This window comes from Takifugu flavidus, chromosome 1 (genome assembly GCF_003711565.1).
Source record: "Takifugu flavidus isolate HTHZ2018 chromosome 1, ASM371156v2, whole genome shotgun sequence".
NCBI lineage: Eukaryota > Metazoa > Chordata > Actinopteri > Tetraodontiformes > Tetraodontidae > Takifugu > Takifugu flavidus.
The window spans coordinates 11,447,103-11,460,264 of record NC_079520.1 but is presented as its reverse complement, the minus strand read 5'-3'; the positions used below and the strand labels follow the sequence as shown (position 1 = coordinate 11,460,264).

The window sequence follows — 13,162 nt, the reverse complement described above, 5'->3', positions numbered from 1 at the left end:
CCGTGCACCACATGGCATAATTTTCTTGGCACCGCCCATACGACTTCAAAGGCTTTTTCCCGTACCGCGACGAGGACAGTGGGCGGGTCTTCTCCCAAGATTGACGGCTCTGTCGTCCAATGGAGAGCCAGAGCCTGGCTGTCAGTTCGAATGGACCCAGCTGTCACAGAGTATCGACGGTCATGCTGTTGCTATGTTAGTTACAAATCTATCTCTCTTGCTGACGTTTCATACACGCAATGTAAAACCTGCATCAAATGGCTCATTATTCGTTTTATATTCATTCTCATACCTCTCCTTTTTATGTGTGCTAAATGATTTAATGGCATTTTGTGAGGATGTAAAATGAATTCCTAAATTAAGGATCATTTTGCTTGCAATATTGATGCTTTATTATGAGATGAACTATGTTCTCTTGAGCCCATTTTACTTTAATCAAAGTGATTGAAAAAGGATTTCAAACTGTTGCAATCCACCCATAAAACAAGTATTAAGTATTGGTGAATGATTTACTTGTTTTTAATGCTCTCTCTTTCTCTCTCTCTCTTACCCTCTCTCTCTCTCTCTCTCTCTCTCTCTCTCTCTCTCCTCTCTCTCTCTCTCTCTCTCTCTCTCTAAAAGACACACACACACACACACATAGCCTTTAGTTGCAATTTTTGATGGCATTAGTAAAGGATTACTACTCTACTGGCTCAAAAACAACCCCAGGTAAATTCCTTCAGAGTGTTTCCATTCTTTATACGTTTTTTCAGAATTAGACAATCCAGCCATGATCGTTTAGTCTTTTATTTTATTTTAAATATTTATATCAAATTTGTACAAATTGTTACTGCAAAAATTCCACGGTGCTTCTTGAAGAGAATACAGGTCATTCGTTTCTGCTTGGCAGGCGAGGCTTTCCTCCTCGACTGTGACTGTGGTGTTCAGTCTTTTGTCTGGCTTATTTATAGTCTGATATGCTCAGCATCAAAGGGAGTTTCTCCCAGGCTTCCTTGAATGGATCATTTGCAGAAAAGAGAACAATGGCCTCTCTCAAACGGGGCAGTGGTGCAGAAGTAATGTGAGATACCAATTTTCTTCATATGGCAAGTTTTTCTACTATTATCGCAACCAAGAATACAGACATGGAGACCTGAATGGGGCTGAGATTCAGAGGCCAAGATAAGGAAATAGGGAGAAGCTCTTGGATTTACTGAATTTATTTTAAAAGTTGCTTCTATCATATAAGGCCAATTACAGGAGGGACAACTGTACCATCCACAGAGTCCAATGTGACTTTAATAATTATTGAATATAAATATCCTGCCAGAAATACCAATTGTAAAAAGCCGCTGTTTAAATGTGCAAAACCTATTTTTAGACATCTATCAAAACAGGAATGGAGAGTTAATGAAAACAAGCGACACTAGATTCCCAAAGTTAAACATTTCCCTTCCTCTCTTTACCTGGAAAAAGTCATTGAAGATTTTACATCTTCCAGAACTGACTCGTGGTTTTATCTGCAAAGACTCCAGCTGGTTCAAAATGCAGCTGCAGGGTTTTTGACAGAGTCTATCAGCGTGTCTCATATCCTGCTGTTGCAGAGCCCTTCACCGGTTACTAATAAAAGGTCTATTAGTTTATTATAAGGGGTGCCAGAGGTTCCTAAAATATTGGTCTAGTTTAACAAAATTTCCAAGCACCACCAAAACACCAAAAACCCACTATAAAAAAATTAGTGAGAAAACAGAATGTTTTTATTTCAATCAAAATATTCAGTTAAATAAAAACTTTTGTATGCATAATACTGCAGATGTGTGTATGTAATATGTAATAATGTACACAATTAGAATAAATGAGAGTTCTACAGTATAGGGCATAATAAAGGAGATGGTACATAATTTAAAAAAAATAGTCTAAATTGTTGATTTTAAAAAGAGAAGAAAAAGAGCAACCCTGACACTTCATATTTAACACATCAGGAGGTTATGACTACAAGGACAATCAGTTTTTCATGGAGTGTGAAACTGCTGAAAACATTTTTAAAAAACAGCAGAGAAAATAAGACTCAAGCCAAAAAAACAAAACCCGCTCTAATAAATAGTTACAATAAATACAGCACCTCGTGTGAATTTCAGCCATTTTGGTTTTGTATTTTTAGTTTGACTTTTTGAGGTTATAGAAGAAGTTTCCACCTAACAGCATTTTTTAATACATTATTAAAAATAAAACATGCTATTCTGACTATTGAAGAACACAATTCCTCTCTTTAGCTGCTCAGTGTTGCCTTTGTTTCATGCACATTCAGTGGTAACAACATGTAAAGTGCAGTAAACCTTTGGTCATACAAAGGTGGGTTTGATATCTTCCTTGAACACCACAGGGTGTGGGGAGCGGTACAGGCTGCTGTAGCCTTCGTACTCACTGTCAGAAGAGTCTGAGGAGCTCTCCGAGGACATGAGAGAGCCTCGCTGCAGGCAGGACTCACAATAGGGACGGTGGTAGTAACAGTAATCCGTTGAACTGCTGGACTCAGAGTCCCAGCTCCAGCAGGAGTCTCTCACATGTCTGTGGTGGTGCTCTTTATTTCCACCTGCGTCTACATCAGGTGTGAAAGTGTAACCACGTTTTGAAGAGGGTAGTGCTGAACATCGGTGGGACTTTGAAATGCATCGCTTATGTCCTCTTATCACTCCATTTTCTCCCTCATCGTCCTCCTTTACCTCCTGCAGCTCTCCATTGTCTTCAGCCTGGATGAAGGTGTCACTCACAGCGATCCCATCGCTGTGCTTGCCTTGATTCTGCTTTTCACACCTGTCCTTTACCCACCTGTGGCCCACAGCCTCTAAACCTGTGTGGAAGCAGGCTAAACCCCTCCTGGAAGAGTAAAATGGCGGCCGACGTTTCCTCATCATATAGGGAGAGATGCTGGGGTAGCGGAACACGGCGGGTGTGCGAGGGGAACGTGGTGTTGTTAAGGAAAGTGGGGAAAGCATAGTGGGTTCAGGGTATTTGAAATGTGTAGAAGTTCTGGACATTTGGCCAGGGGATCTCAGTGAGGTTTCCACCGCATCGATGCTCAGCTCCTGCAGAATCTCCTGCAACTGCTCACTGCTGACAAATCCGCTGGGTCTGGCAGTTTGTCCCCTATGGAACGGACTTATCCCTTGTGGTGATTGCAGTGAAGTCACAAAATTTACAGTTTCCTCTGGTGTCCTGAGAAAGCCAATAGGCTGATGGGACAATGGCTGCTTTAGGGTGGTTCCTGTCCTGGACTCAAGTGTGCCTCCGCCTGTAGGACCAGGACTAGGAGAGGAACCACTCCAGTTTTCACTGTATATGCCTTTAGGTGGAGGAGAGGAAGCAGCCAACTCAGTGCAGGAGATGTGAGCATTGGCAGGCCCAGAGGAAGGTGCTGTAGCCTCAGCAGCAGTGGCCAAGGGAGAAGATGGATGAGGCTGTGACAGCTGAGATTCAGCATCCCTCTGAGGTAGAGAAGATGCACAGAGGCCATCATACTGAAGCTCTGTGGTCTGGGTGGAGGAGGAGTTGAGGTTTGTGTTGGAGGAGTCCAGGTCCTGGAGCTCAGCAGGCTGACTGGCTGCCACCAGATGCAGGAGTTTATCCTTAGCGTTGCTCACCTGTTCCTGCAGACTGTCGATCACAGCATTCTTCTGGAGATTAGCAAAAACAAAGACAGTGAAGAATCTGCCTCTGAAGTAACTTTGAACAAGCAAACGTTTCTATATGTCATTCTGTACTCGTATATTTTGTTTTAGCAAAACCATTTTCACATGCATTTTCTTGATTTGCCAGAAAAGTCAAAGCGCAGCATCACCTCAGTGAGGAGCTTTTTCATGGAGTTGTTCTCCCCCAGCAGGTAGTAGATCTCCTCCTGGCTGTAAGCTGAGGGCTGGCTCCTACTGGGGCTGCTGAAATACTTTGCCATCTGACTCGGATTGTTCTGATCCTCTTCGAAATGGCGCCACTGGGTCAGCTGCACGCCACAAGTGCATTATTATGTACATGGGTATAAAAAGTAAAATGTGTTTCATCATGTTTCAGGCCAATATAAATATAAATTGAAAGAACCGTATGACCTTTTCAGCAGGTGTGCCTTAATGTATTGCTCACAGTTCAGATATTTATTTCCTTTCTGCCAGAGATACATTCCTTTGTTGTGGCATAAAGCAGCCAGCAGCTACTTGGAGAGTCATAAACCTGTTTGCAGCAGCCTACGTAACTTTGACTCATAAACACCTTTTGAATGAGTCAGGCTCAAAGATAGACGGAGGCAACTGACACGCACATGGAGAGCAAATGCACGGGCATCAGAGTCACTCCAGGTTTACTACTTGCGTGCTGTCTGTCATTGATATGTCTGTGTGTGATGCTGAACTGACAATAACTGCTTGACTAACTCTTACAAGTTATGCATGTTAGCATGCTTCCTCCAGGGATTCTTCTTTAGTTAAAGGGTCTAGCCTGTCTCTCACCTGAGGAACAAACAGCATGCAGTTGGTGGCCAGGGTGCAGATGAAGATGGCACCGGCCACAATGCTGTAGACCACATTGGGCCAGGCCTGAAGGAAGACGGACACAGGAAGAGCAACAGTGGAGGAGATGGTGACCAATGTAACTACAGTCAGAATAGTGGGAGACTGGTTGACTGGAGGGTGGCTGACGTTGCTGGTCAGGCCTGCTAGATAAGTCCCATAGAGGAGAAGGCAACCCTGTGGAGGAATGACACCAACAAGATCAGCTTTGGGAAATCAAACCAAGTTTTATTTTCCATGTTTTTAAAGTGATTTCATAAGACATGTTTCTGTTGGTGCATATCTGAGCCTAATCAGCGTTTCTCTAGCTTCACTGGTGAGGTGGAGCGAGTAGACTCCCACTGACATCTGATCTGACTTCTGAACAGGGTGGATTGGATAAATAAAGGGAAAATCAGTGTGTTGGCAGTCTGAATGAGGCTTTCAAAATGTGATCCTGAATTAGTTTACATCCAGCAACATGGATGATCAGTGCACACTGAGGAAATGCAACAGCTTTCAGAAGAAAAAAGAAAACAACTAAAACCACTGTAGGATGTTGTCAGATCAGCTGTTTTCATAGATAGTGTTCAAACAATGAAAGAACTCACAAAGTCATTTTTAGAGCACCTTCTGTCCCAAACAAGCATCACTTACCTTCTTTACAGCCATGATGGTCACCCACAAGTCATAATATACAGAGGAGCAGGTATCCGTCTGAGTCAGGGAGTAGGAAATTTGTCTCTCCATCACCTACAATGGGAAAACTCACTGAGTGATATAAACTCCCATTGATATTTTTGCATCTCAGACCTTTTTTTCCACTTCTGCTAAAACAAATAAATAAATAAATAAATAGTACCTTGAAAGCAGCAGCCACAGATCGTGAACACCTTATGGGGTCAGTAAGGTACCAGGCTGTGAGGATCAGCATGTCCACTGTGAGCAACAAAGCCACCAGCCCCATCAGCTGGATGTCTCTAATGATCTGAAACCCAAAATAAACCTGTTATTACAGTCCTGCACCACCCGAGCACCATTTAAACACAGCAGAAGGCCCATGCAAAAGAAAGGACAAAACAAATTAAATAATTTAACTGTAAATCCTCCAAATTGATTTAGGGAAATACTGTAATTAAGCTGCCTTTAAAGATATATTTGACTGCAAAAATGATGCCTGCCAGCAGCACGATGGTTTGATCTCTTGTCCTGAAAAATCTCAGGCGACACACTGAAGCAAACACATCCCACAGGAGTCTGGAGAGACAAATAGCTGCTGCGTGACCGGTGTCCTACCACTCTCTTGTCAGGCACTCGCTGGGTGAACACCCTGTACAGCCTCCACGTCTTGCCTAAAATTGGACCAAAGACAAGCGTACTGCCCACACAGAGGGTCCACATCCGAGCCTGTCGGAGGAACAAGCCTTAAGCCGAGCCACCAAAAACACAGAAAAGCACCAACAAAGATGTTAATGCTTACTTGAAGCACAGCAGGAGACGCTCCCTCAACAGCAGCAAACAGAAATCCACTGCTGTAAGTGAGGACACTCCCGAGGAGAGTCAGGACATTTAGGTTGGGACTGGACATCTTCACGATCCTGGTAGTGTGGGAACATCAACACAGTGGATGAAGGAATTTGTGGGAGGAGTTCTATGAAGTTATTACTTGATATGTTGCACTGTGGTCTACCTGTTGTTTTTGAAGTGGAGAGTGAAGGAGAGGAAGACAATGGCTAAGAGGATTCCACAGGAGAGCAGAGTCCACATGACAGCGCTCAACACTGGAGACAGAGCTCGGCTGGGCAGCTCCACAGCCAGCTGCAGACACACACACACACACACACACACACACACACACACACACACACACACAACACACACACACACACACACACACACACACACAAACACATCATTACAAACACGCACATTGGGTTTTGAGCATACTCATGTTTACATTATAGAGGAGTGGAAAAGCAGGTAAAACAGAACAAATGATTCAGATTGTGATCAAACTTTATTAGTGTCCCAAATATCTCATTACATCCTCGATTCCCATTTCTTCTGGCAATCATAAACATATAATGCGGGAGATCAGGATAAACAGCTGGATTTCAGACATCCACAGGTAAAATGATCAGGGGGGCAGAGTTGGTCCCATTCTGATTACGACGGGGGTTAAAGTAGGGGAAAAGTCTTTGACTGAACGAGTAGCCAGTGAAGGTGTAAATCAGAGAAGCAACATCCACGTTGTAAAAAGAAACCTGCCCACACTCCATGTCTACGTAAATCCCGACTCTCTGGAGTTCCTTGACCAGTGGCAAACTGACAGGAGTGCTGCTCAGGGCCCAGTAGCTCTGGCCTCCCCTCATTCCCAGGGCCCAGTAGCCATTTTCAGGATTCAGCATGTTCCCTCCCTTTCTGCTGACATTTTCCAGGCCAACTCCTATGTCCCACTCTGTCTTCCCTTTCACCAGGACCTCATAGTAGAATCTTTCAGAGGAGAATCCCTCCTTTCCCAAGACACTGACCCCTGGGTAGAATCTCTTGGGGTTGTCTGGTAGTTTTAGAGCAACATCGCCATGGTGCACTTGTTTCCTGTTTTCAGACAGGATCAGTTTGGGATGAGCTGTGTCAGGGTCGAGAGTCACATCCACAGCGTACTGTCGAGCCCTCTGAATTTCCGTCTCATACAGCCGCTTAACATGAACTCCTACTGTCTCCTCCAGCTCGCCCGCCACCCTCGTCACCGCTCTGCTCACCGCACCAACGTACACAGCAGGCTGCAAGCAGGCCCGCGTAGATGTGGACAATACCTGAAAAGGGTGATGGTCAGATGCACGTTTCTGCACAAAGGTATCGATCTCCTGCTCCAGAGCCACAACCATTCCCCTGGCCTTGAGTTCAACTTGCATTTGCTTTGAATTAATGTCCTCCAGCAGATCTTCCTGGCCTTTCTGGACCATGTGGAACAGTTTTTGAAAGAGCTGCAAACAGTCCTGAATCTCTCTCGCTGCATTTTCCCTGCTGATCCCAGCCGTTTGATTGATTTCATTGATCCAGTGAAGACGGTCGTTGATTGAAGCTTCCACCGGTCCTGCACACATGTCGCCAGATTTAGAGAACAGGTCTGGTAATTTCTTCGACACGCTGTCCTTCATCTGGCTCATCTTGAAGGCGTCCACAACATGGTGTCTGGAGCAGAAATCCTCCTGGCTGGACGACTCATCAACAGAACCGGAGTCACGTTTGCCTTTTTTTGCTGACGACTTCTTAAACTGAGTAGCCAGTTCAGATAGGAGGGTATTCACTTTGAATTCAGGCCCCTTGGAGAGCTTCTGTTTGCAGACAGGGCACTGGGGTAATTCAGCAATCTCCCAGTATCCTTGAATGCACTCTTTACAAAAGTTATGTCCACACGGAGTTGAGATGGGCAGGTTGAACAGATCCAGGCAGATGGGACAGAGAAGCAGCTCCTCGGATAGCGTACTAGCCATAGTTTCCATATCTGGGAATGCATCCAGAGAGAAAAGCAGATGGCGTTATATGGAGTAAGTTGAACGTAGTCAGGTTCTTCTCACGCCTCTGCTCTAACATATAGAAGCAGTTGTGCATGGAAAGCTCTCCCTGTCTACAAATAGCCACACGTACATGGTGATTACTCCCCCTGTTTAAAGTTAAACAGAAAATCAAGCAAATTGTTTGATGTAAATTATCAAAGAACTTTTTTTAAAGAACAGGTTAAAAGAGCTTTGTTGTTTCCTACAAGGAAAAAAAATCCCAGAGGGCATTTGTGACATCTGCAACTGACAGCAAATCTACAAAGCATGAAAGAAATCAAAGAGATAACTCACCTTACTTCTACGAGGTGTAGTATTTGAAAAACAAAAGTGTCTGCAGGGAACCATCTGTGTTGCCTGACACAGTGTTTCCAAATAGAATGAGTGTCAGGCAACATGGAGCCACTACAGCTTAGGTTATACTTGGAAAGTCATGCTAGACATTCATAGGCCCTCCATGTTGCCCTTTCCTCTTAAAGGGACCAGGCTAAATGTATCGTCACTAGTCCTTTCAGCCGCACCAGATCTCTGCTCATCAGTGATTTCTTAATGGGTGAATGAAATATGTGTTAATTGCAGGGTTGTCTTCACTGATATGAGGCACCAATTCAACAGGATTTTGAGCCGCAGCTCTAGCTGAACTGTTCAGACATGACATTTATAGCAGTTATTACCGTGCTGAGGCCGCACAGTCTCTGCATAATCTCGAGGCCCTCTTGCCTGTTGACTCCAGCATGGATGAAGCAGAGTGCAGAGTCACACTGGGAGCTGCAGTTCATTTCAGGCTCCATCGCGGTCCGGTTTCACTTACACATCCTGAGGAACAGACAGACATCCCGGGTTACGCTTCACTCACACTAGGGAAGTGTTTCCATTTTGCTCCATCTCTTCTCAAATGCACAATTCACGTGTTTAAATAATGTTGGGTGCTGCAAGTGTACTGGACGGTGCGACATTCGAGCACGGGATCATTCTGCGGCCGACAGCAGAAAAGTTAAATGAATGGGGCAGTTCCTGGAAATCGTAAAAAGCTTTGCAGAAAATCACTAAACAAGTGTTTGGCGCTCACGTCACAGGTGTGTTTATGACCTGTGCTGCATCAACATGTTGCAGGAGTAACTGCACAGCTAACCTGATACTGAGCCATGTCCGATGGCTGCTAACGCAACAGTGACTCAGCTACGTGCTGCCCAGTTTTTCAGACAGGTGACTGTTCGAGTGTGTTCTCAGACCATACGTTCATGTCTGCACGATGACTAGAAGGGCTTTAAAAAAAGACATTATAGGAAAAGGAATTATAGAGTAAACCTGAATAATGTCATCCACTAAATGGGTGATTTTTCAAAGACATCCTCTGTGTAAATTATTCAGTGGCCCATCTAGGTTGATGCTGTTGACAGGACAATGAAGCCTGCTGGGCCAGTGCAACTGGGAAGTGTCTGGAGTTCCTGTTCACCGTCTTTCGTCACTTTCCAAGTTTAGTTCACAGTTCTGCTGCTTCCTGCAGGAAAAGCCGAGCAGAGAGAGGCATTTCCGTCAGTTTTTCGAAATCTAACCTTTGCAGGTTTCAGTTTGGGAGAACACCCAAGGATGGGGGGAGGTGGGGGGGGGGGGGGGGGGGGGGGTCACTCCAAATGGAGTCAGAACAAGGCCCTTCCTCAGGATGAGTTTGGTTTAATGGACGTGTTTTGACAGTTCAGAACAGTCATGAGGAGTGTCTTTTGAAGTCCCGAAGGCTAAACCACAGCAAATACCTGAAGTATCTGAGGCTTTGAACATTTTCTCTGACAGCCAGTGGAGATGCCGAATATGTCAACATGACTTTCACTTTACAGGACTGACCTTTTAAAACTCTGTTTCAATTTGTTAAAAATATTTGAGTTATTTCTGACAGGAAGCTGTGCTCACACGACGGTGTTCAATGGTGTTAACCTGTGTGAAAACCTGAGGAGCATCTTCAATACTATTTTTTGGCGCTTAAGTAAAGCCCATTCATTGTACTGTCAATCTTCCCCCTCCTTTTAAGAACAACCTGGTGCGTCACCACAGGCACTGGCAGACAAAAAGCCCAGTTTAAGTGCCGATATTGAAACATTCCTCCTGAGTAAGTAGCAAATCCGTTTACAAGTTTATTCTTTAAGCTGAAATAGAATGCAATTACTGAAATCCAGCCTCAGTTCAAGCTGTCACACGCCATTTACAGCGCATAATACAGTCTGCAGCCTGGTTCTGCTATTTCATAACGTCCAACGTGATCATAGTACGCAAAAAACAAAAAACAAAACAAACAAACAAACAAAAAACATTAAATTTCGCTCTTTTTTAACAGGAGACTGGTTAGAATAAAAAAGAGGACACTATTAAGGACGATGGCATCCTCATTATGATATTTATGACGCTCATTATTATTCAAAAAGAGCACAATCTCATGTTCTGAGGTTTGACATGTTCTGCGTTTTCGGGGTGACAGGATGGAAATTTACGCACGAATGCGTCAAGACACGTTCAGCGTAAAACAACCAATTGAGCAATCCAGCACCAGCAGGACACACCGAGACAAGGAGCAAGACACGAAAAAAGAGGATTATTAAAACAAAATGCAGCCGTAACACAAGTTTTAAAGAGCGAACCTTTGTCTCCGACGCGCACGCAGGATCCCGTCTCCACGTCCCGTTCCAGACATCGCGCAAGACTGTGAAACGCTAAAGCAATAAAACTGGCAAATACAAGACTCAGCTCTGTCATATGAAATAGCATTTCTACAAAGATCCCATCTCAAACGAGCTGCGGGGAAAATCCTGTGAACCAAACTTCTGTGTAGCCACAATCCGAGAAGCTCCTGATACTCAGGAAAACTTCAGGCAGACTGAGGGAGCTCTCATCAGTGCACCAAGGGTGTGTGTGTGTGTGTGTGTGTGTGTGTGTGTGTGTGTGTGTGTGTGTGTGTGTGTGTGTGTGTGTGTGATGGCGCGAGGGAGCGAAAGAGAGAGTCTGTAAACTATGATTTCACTTTGCTCAAATTAAATTTTCAAACAAAAACGCCACACAATACAATAAAATAACCAAAAATATATTTATTTTGCGTTTTTACAGGTTCAAAAAGAAATCTGGAATCTAGTATTAGAGGACAAAAGTGAAAAGTCTAAACAGAATTATAACACAGATTTATAGACTAAATCTGAATAATGTCAAAATGTCATAACCATTTTGAAGAACCTGTAATGTGAGAGTGATTAGAAATTGGCAAAGTAACTGTCTCACTAAATGTATAATAAATACCACAAATATCTAAAAAAACAACGATCTACTTTAACATGTTTTTATTCTGCTACCATAGACTCAAAACATGTGACCCAGTGCAGCCCTGTGGGACTGGGTGGCATCAGTGGAACCACACGTGCACAGCACAGATACTTGCACTGAGCAGCAGGTTTTAATGGAAAGAGAAACAAAAAATGTGCCTATTTTGCTTCGTGTCCACCAGCGATGTCAGAAACGTGGATGTCGAGTTCCTGCTGACCGGTGAAAAACATCAAAAGACAAAAAACAGCGTTGGTGTGAGTGAGTGACGTCAAGCGGTGGGAATATTCCTGCAGCTATAAGAGGCATAAAGGTGTTATTAAGACGTCACACAGATTTATAGAGGGAGCCAAATCATGGTGCGATTCCTGTTGAGGGAGTGTCAGCTCCATGACAGCTTCCAGAGGAAAGTAGAGTCACAGGCAAACCTGCATAACTTCAGTTGAGTTTCGCTCCATCGTTACTATGACAACCCGAGGTCTTCACTTTAGGGTTCACATGAGCTGTTGTTCCTCTTGTTCCCCAGGAAAAGACAGGATTAAGCTGAAAATGCAGATTCGTACGATAGGATGCAGGTTGTACATATAAAGCTGCTTCCTGCACACTCACATTTACTCTACATGTGCATCGTTGTGTTGAGAGTTTCAAACACTCCACTTTATTCCCCTCCATCCATCACTTTAGAGGTTTTTAGGATGGGCAGAGTTCTTTAAAACTCGGTTTAAACTCAAGTCAAACATCAGCGATTGCTGCTAAAGCTTGTCGGTCTTTCTCAGGTTTCTGTCAGGATCGGGTTCAACAGTGGTGGCAGGTGGACCCAAGTCGTGATCTCAGGTTACCAGGAGCTTGAATATTTCATCTGGAGACACGCTGCTGCTGCTCAGGAGTCAAAGAGGAGCAGCAGCCAGGGAGGAGGCCTGATGAAACAGGACGCGTGCTGCTGCTCGGAGGTTACCAGGGATCAGTTCTAACGTCGGCCGTTACGAAAGCCAAATGCAGGTGTCGCATATCACTGGTCACCTTTTATTGCTGCGATCCAACGTTGTGCATCTGCCAGCTGGAGGCCAACCAACCATAACACACAACAGAAAAGGCCTGTTCACCATGTGGTGCGCTGTTTCCTGTTAGAAGGCAGCAGCGGCGTTTCCTGGAATGGAAGCATCTGCAGCTGTGATGCAACATCTGACCACAGTTAGCTTTGTGGCATTTAAGACCGTGTGGGTGGATCTGTTTGTTCTGTGTGAAGCATCACCACACTCCTGTCCTAACCAGAGCCTGGACGCGCCGCTCTGACATGCCCGGCTTTGTCTGCTAATTCGCAGAGAGAGAACTCCCTGCTGCGTCTCCTGCTGGGTTGCTATGGCTCAAGACTGTTGGTGCTGGGACAAAGATCCTCCTCAGGCTGAAGCTGTAGCGTATCTGTTGGAAACAGGTCGGATCATCAAACACACGGGAGCATCAGCAGGCAGTTTAATGTGATGAGTGTGACAGAGATTAAATCAACTCCTGCAGTCACTCATCCACTTAAAATTGAGGTGGATAATGAGGTTCCACGTTTCTGGGATACCGGGGTGCTGCCATCTTGTGTTGGTGACATCATTTGCAGCCACCACATGTGCCATCTATCTAGTTTCCATGCATTTGACAGAGCTCTTTAGCTGTTGCATTTAATGTACTTCTGTGTAACAATATTGACTTGGTGACCTGACATTGACATGACATTGAACTGGAATGTCAACAAGGCTATACAACAGTCCCAGGGCAGTTCCCATCAGTCCACAACAG

At 44.5% G+C, this 13,162-nt stretch overlaps 2 protein-coding genes and 1 long non-coding RNA gene across 4 annotated transcripts; 1 reads left to right on the top strand and 2 right to left on the bottom strand.

Annotated features, from left to right (window-relative positions):
• The first annotated feature begins 626 nt into the window (after positions 1–626).
• On the top strand, positions 627–12,336 carry LOC130535339 (uncharacterized). The gene is made up of 3 exons (XR_008953089.1): positions 627–711; positions 7,247–7,645; positions 12,154–12,336. It is a non-coding gene; the product is annotated as an uncharacterized LOC130535339 (long non-coding RNA).
• Positions 1,722–11,199, bottom strand: gpr156 (G protein-coupled receptor 156). Of its 2 annotated transcripts, XM_057049666.1 has the most exons (11): positions 10,708–11,199; positions 9,386–9,578; positions 8,752–8,893; positions 6,208–6,335; positions 5,998–6,115; positions 5,814–5,924; positions 5,380–5,505; positions 5,175–5,270; positions 4,479–4,715; positions 3,821–3,979; positions 1,722–3,656 (listed from the first exon to the last, which is right to left on the bottom strand). In XM_057049666.1, the coding sequence occupies exons 3-11, from the start codon at positions 8,866–8,868 to the stop codon at positions 2,325–2,327; spliced, it is 2,424 nt and encodes an 807-aa protein (XP_056905646.1). In that variant the 5' UTR covers positions 8,869–8,893; positions 9,386–9,578; positions 10,708–11,199; the 3' UTR covers positions 1,722–2,324. The 2 variants fall into 2 exon arrangements, with proteins under 2 accessions (XP_056905646.1, XP_056905635.1); XM_057049655.1 differs by lacking the exon at positions 9,386–9,578.
• LOC130535043 (zinc-binding protein A33-like) lies at positions 6,516–8,758 on the bottom strand. Its single transcript, XM_057049855.1, has 2 exons — positions 8,372–8,758; positions 6,516–8,025 (listed from the first exon to the last, which is right to left on the bottom strand). Exon 2 carries the CDS (start codon positions 8,021–8,023, stop codon positions 6,632–6,634), a length of 1,392 nt encoding a protein of 463 aa, XP_056905835.1. The 5' UTR covers positions 8,024–8,025; positions 8,372–8,758; the 3' UTR covers positions 6,516–6,631.
• Positions 12,337–13,162: the final 826 nt, after the last annotated feature.

Bases quoted from the DNA above. Each gene is read 5' to 3' on its own strand.
- LOC130535043 (XM_057049855.1), bottom strand. From the start codon at position 8,023: ATGGAAACTATGGCTAGTACGCTATCCGAGGAGCTGCTTCTCTGTCCC.
- gpr156 (XM_057049666.1), bottom strand. From the start codon at position 8,868: ATGGAGCCTGAAATGAACTGCAGCTCCCAGTGTGACTCTGCACTCTGC. The intron at 6,336-8,751 runs GTAATAACTGCT...GTGTGTCTGCAG, and splicing joins GACTGTGCGGCCTCAGCACG to CTGGCTGTGGAGCTGCCCAG. The intron at 3,657-3,820 runs GTGATGCTGCGC...GCTAATCTCCAG, and splicing joins TGAAAAAGCTCCTCACTGAG to AAGAATGCTGTGATCGACAG.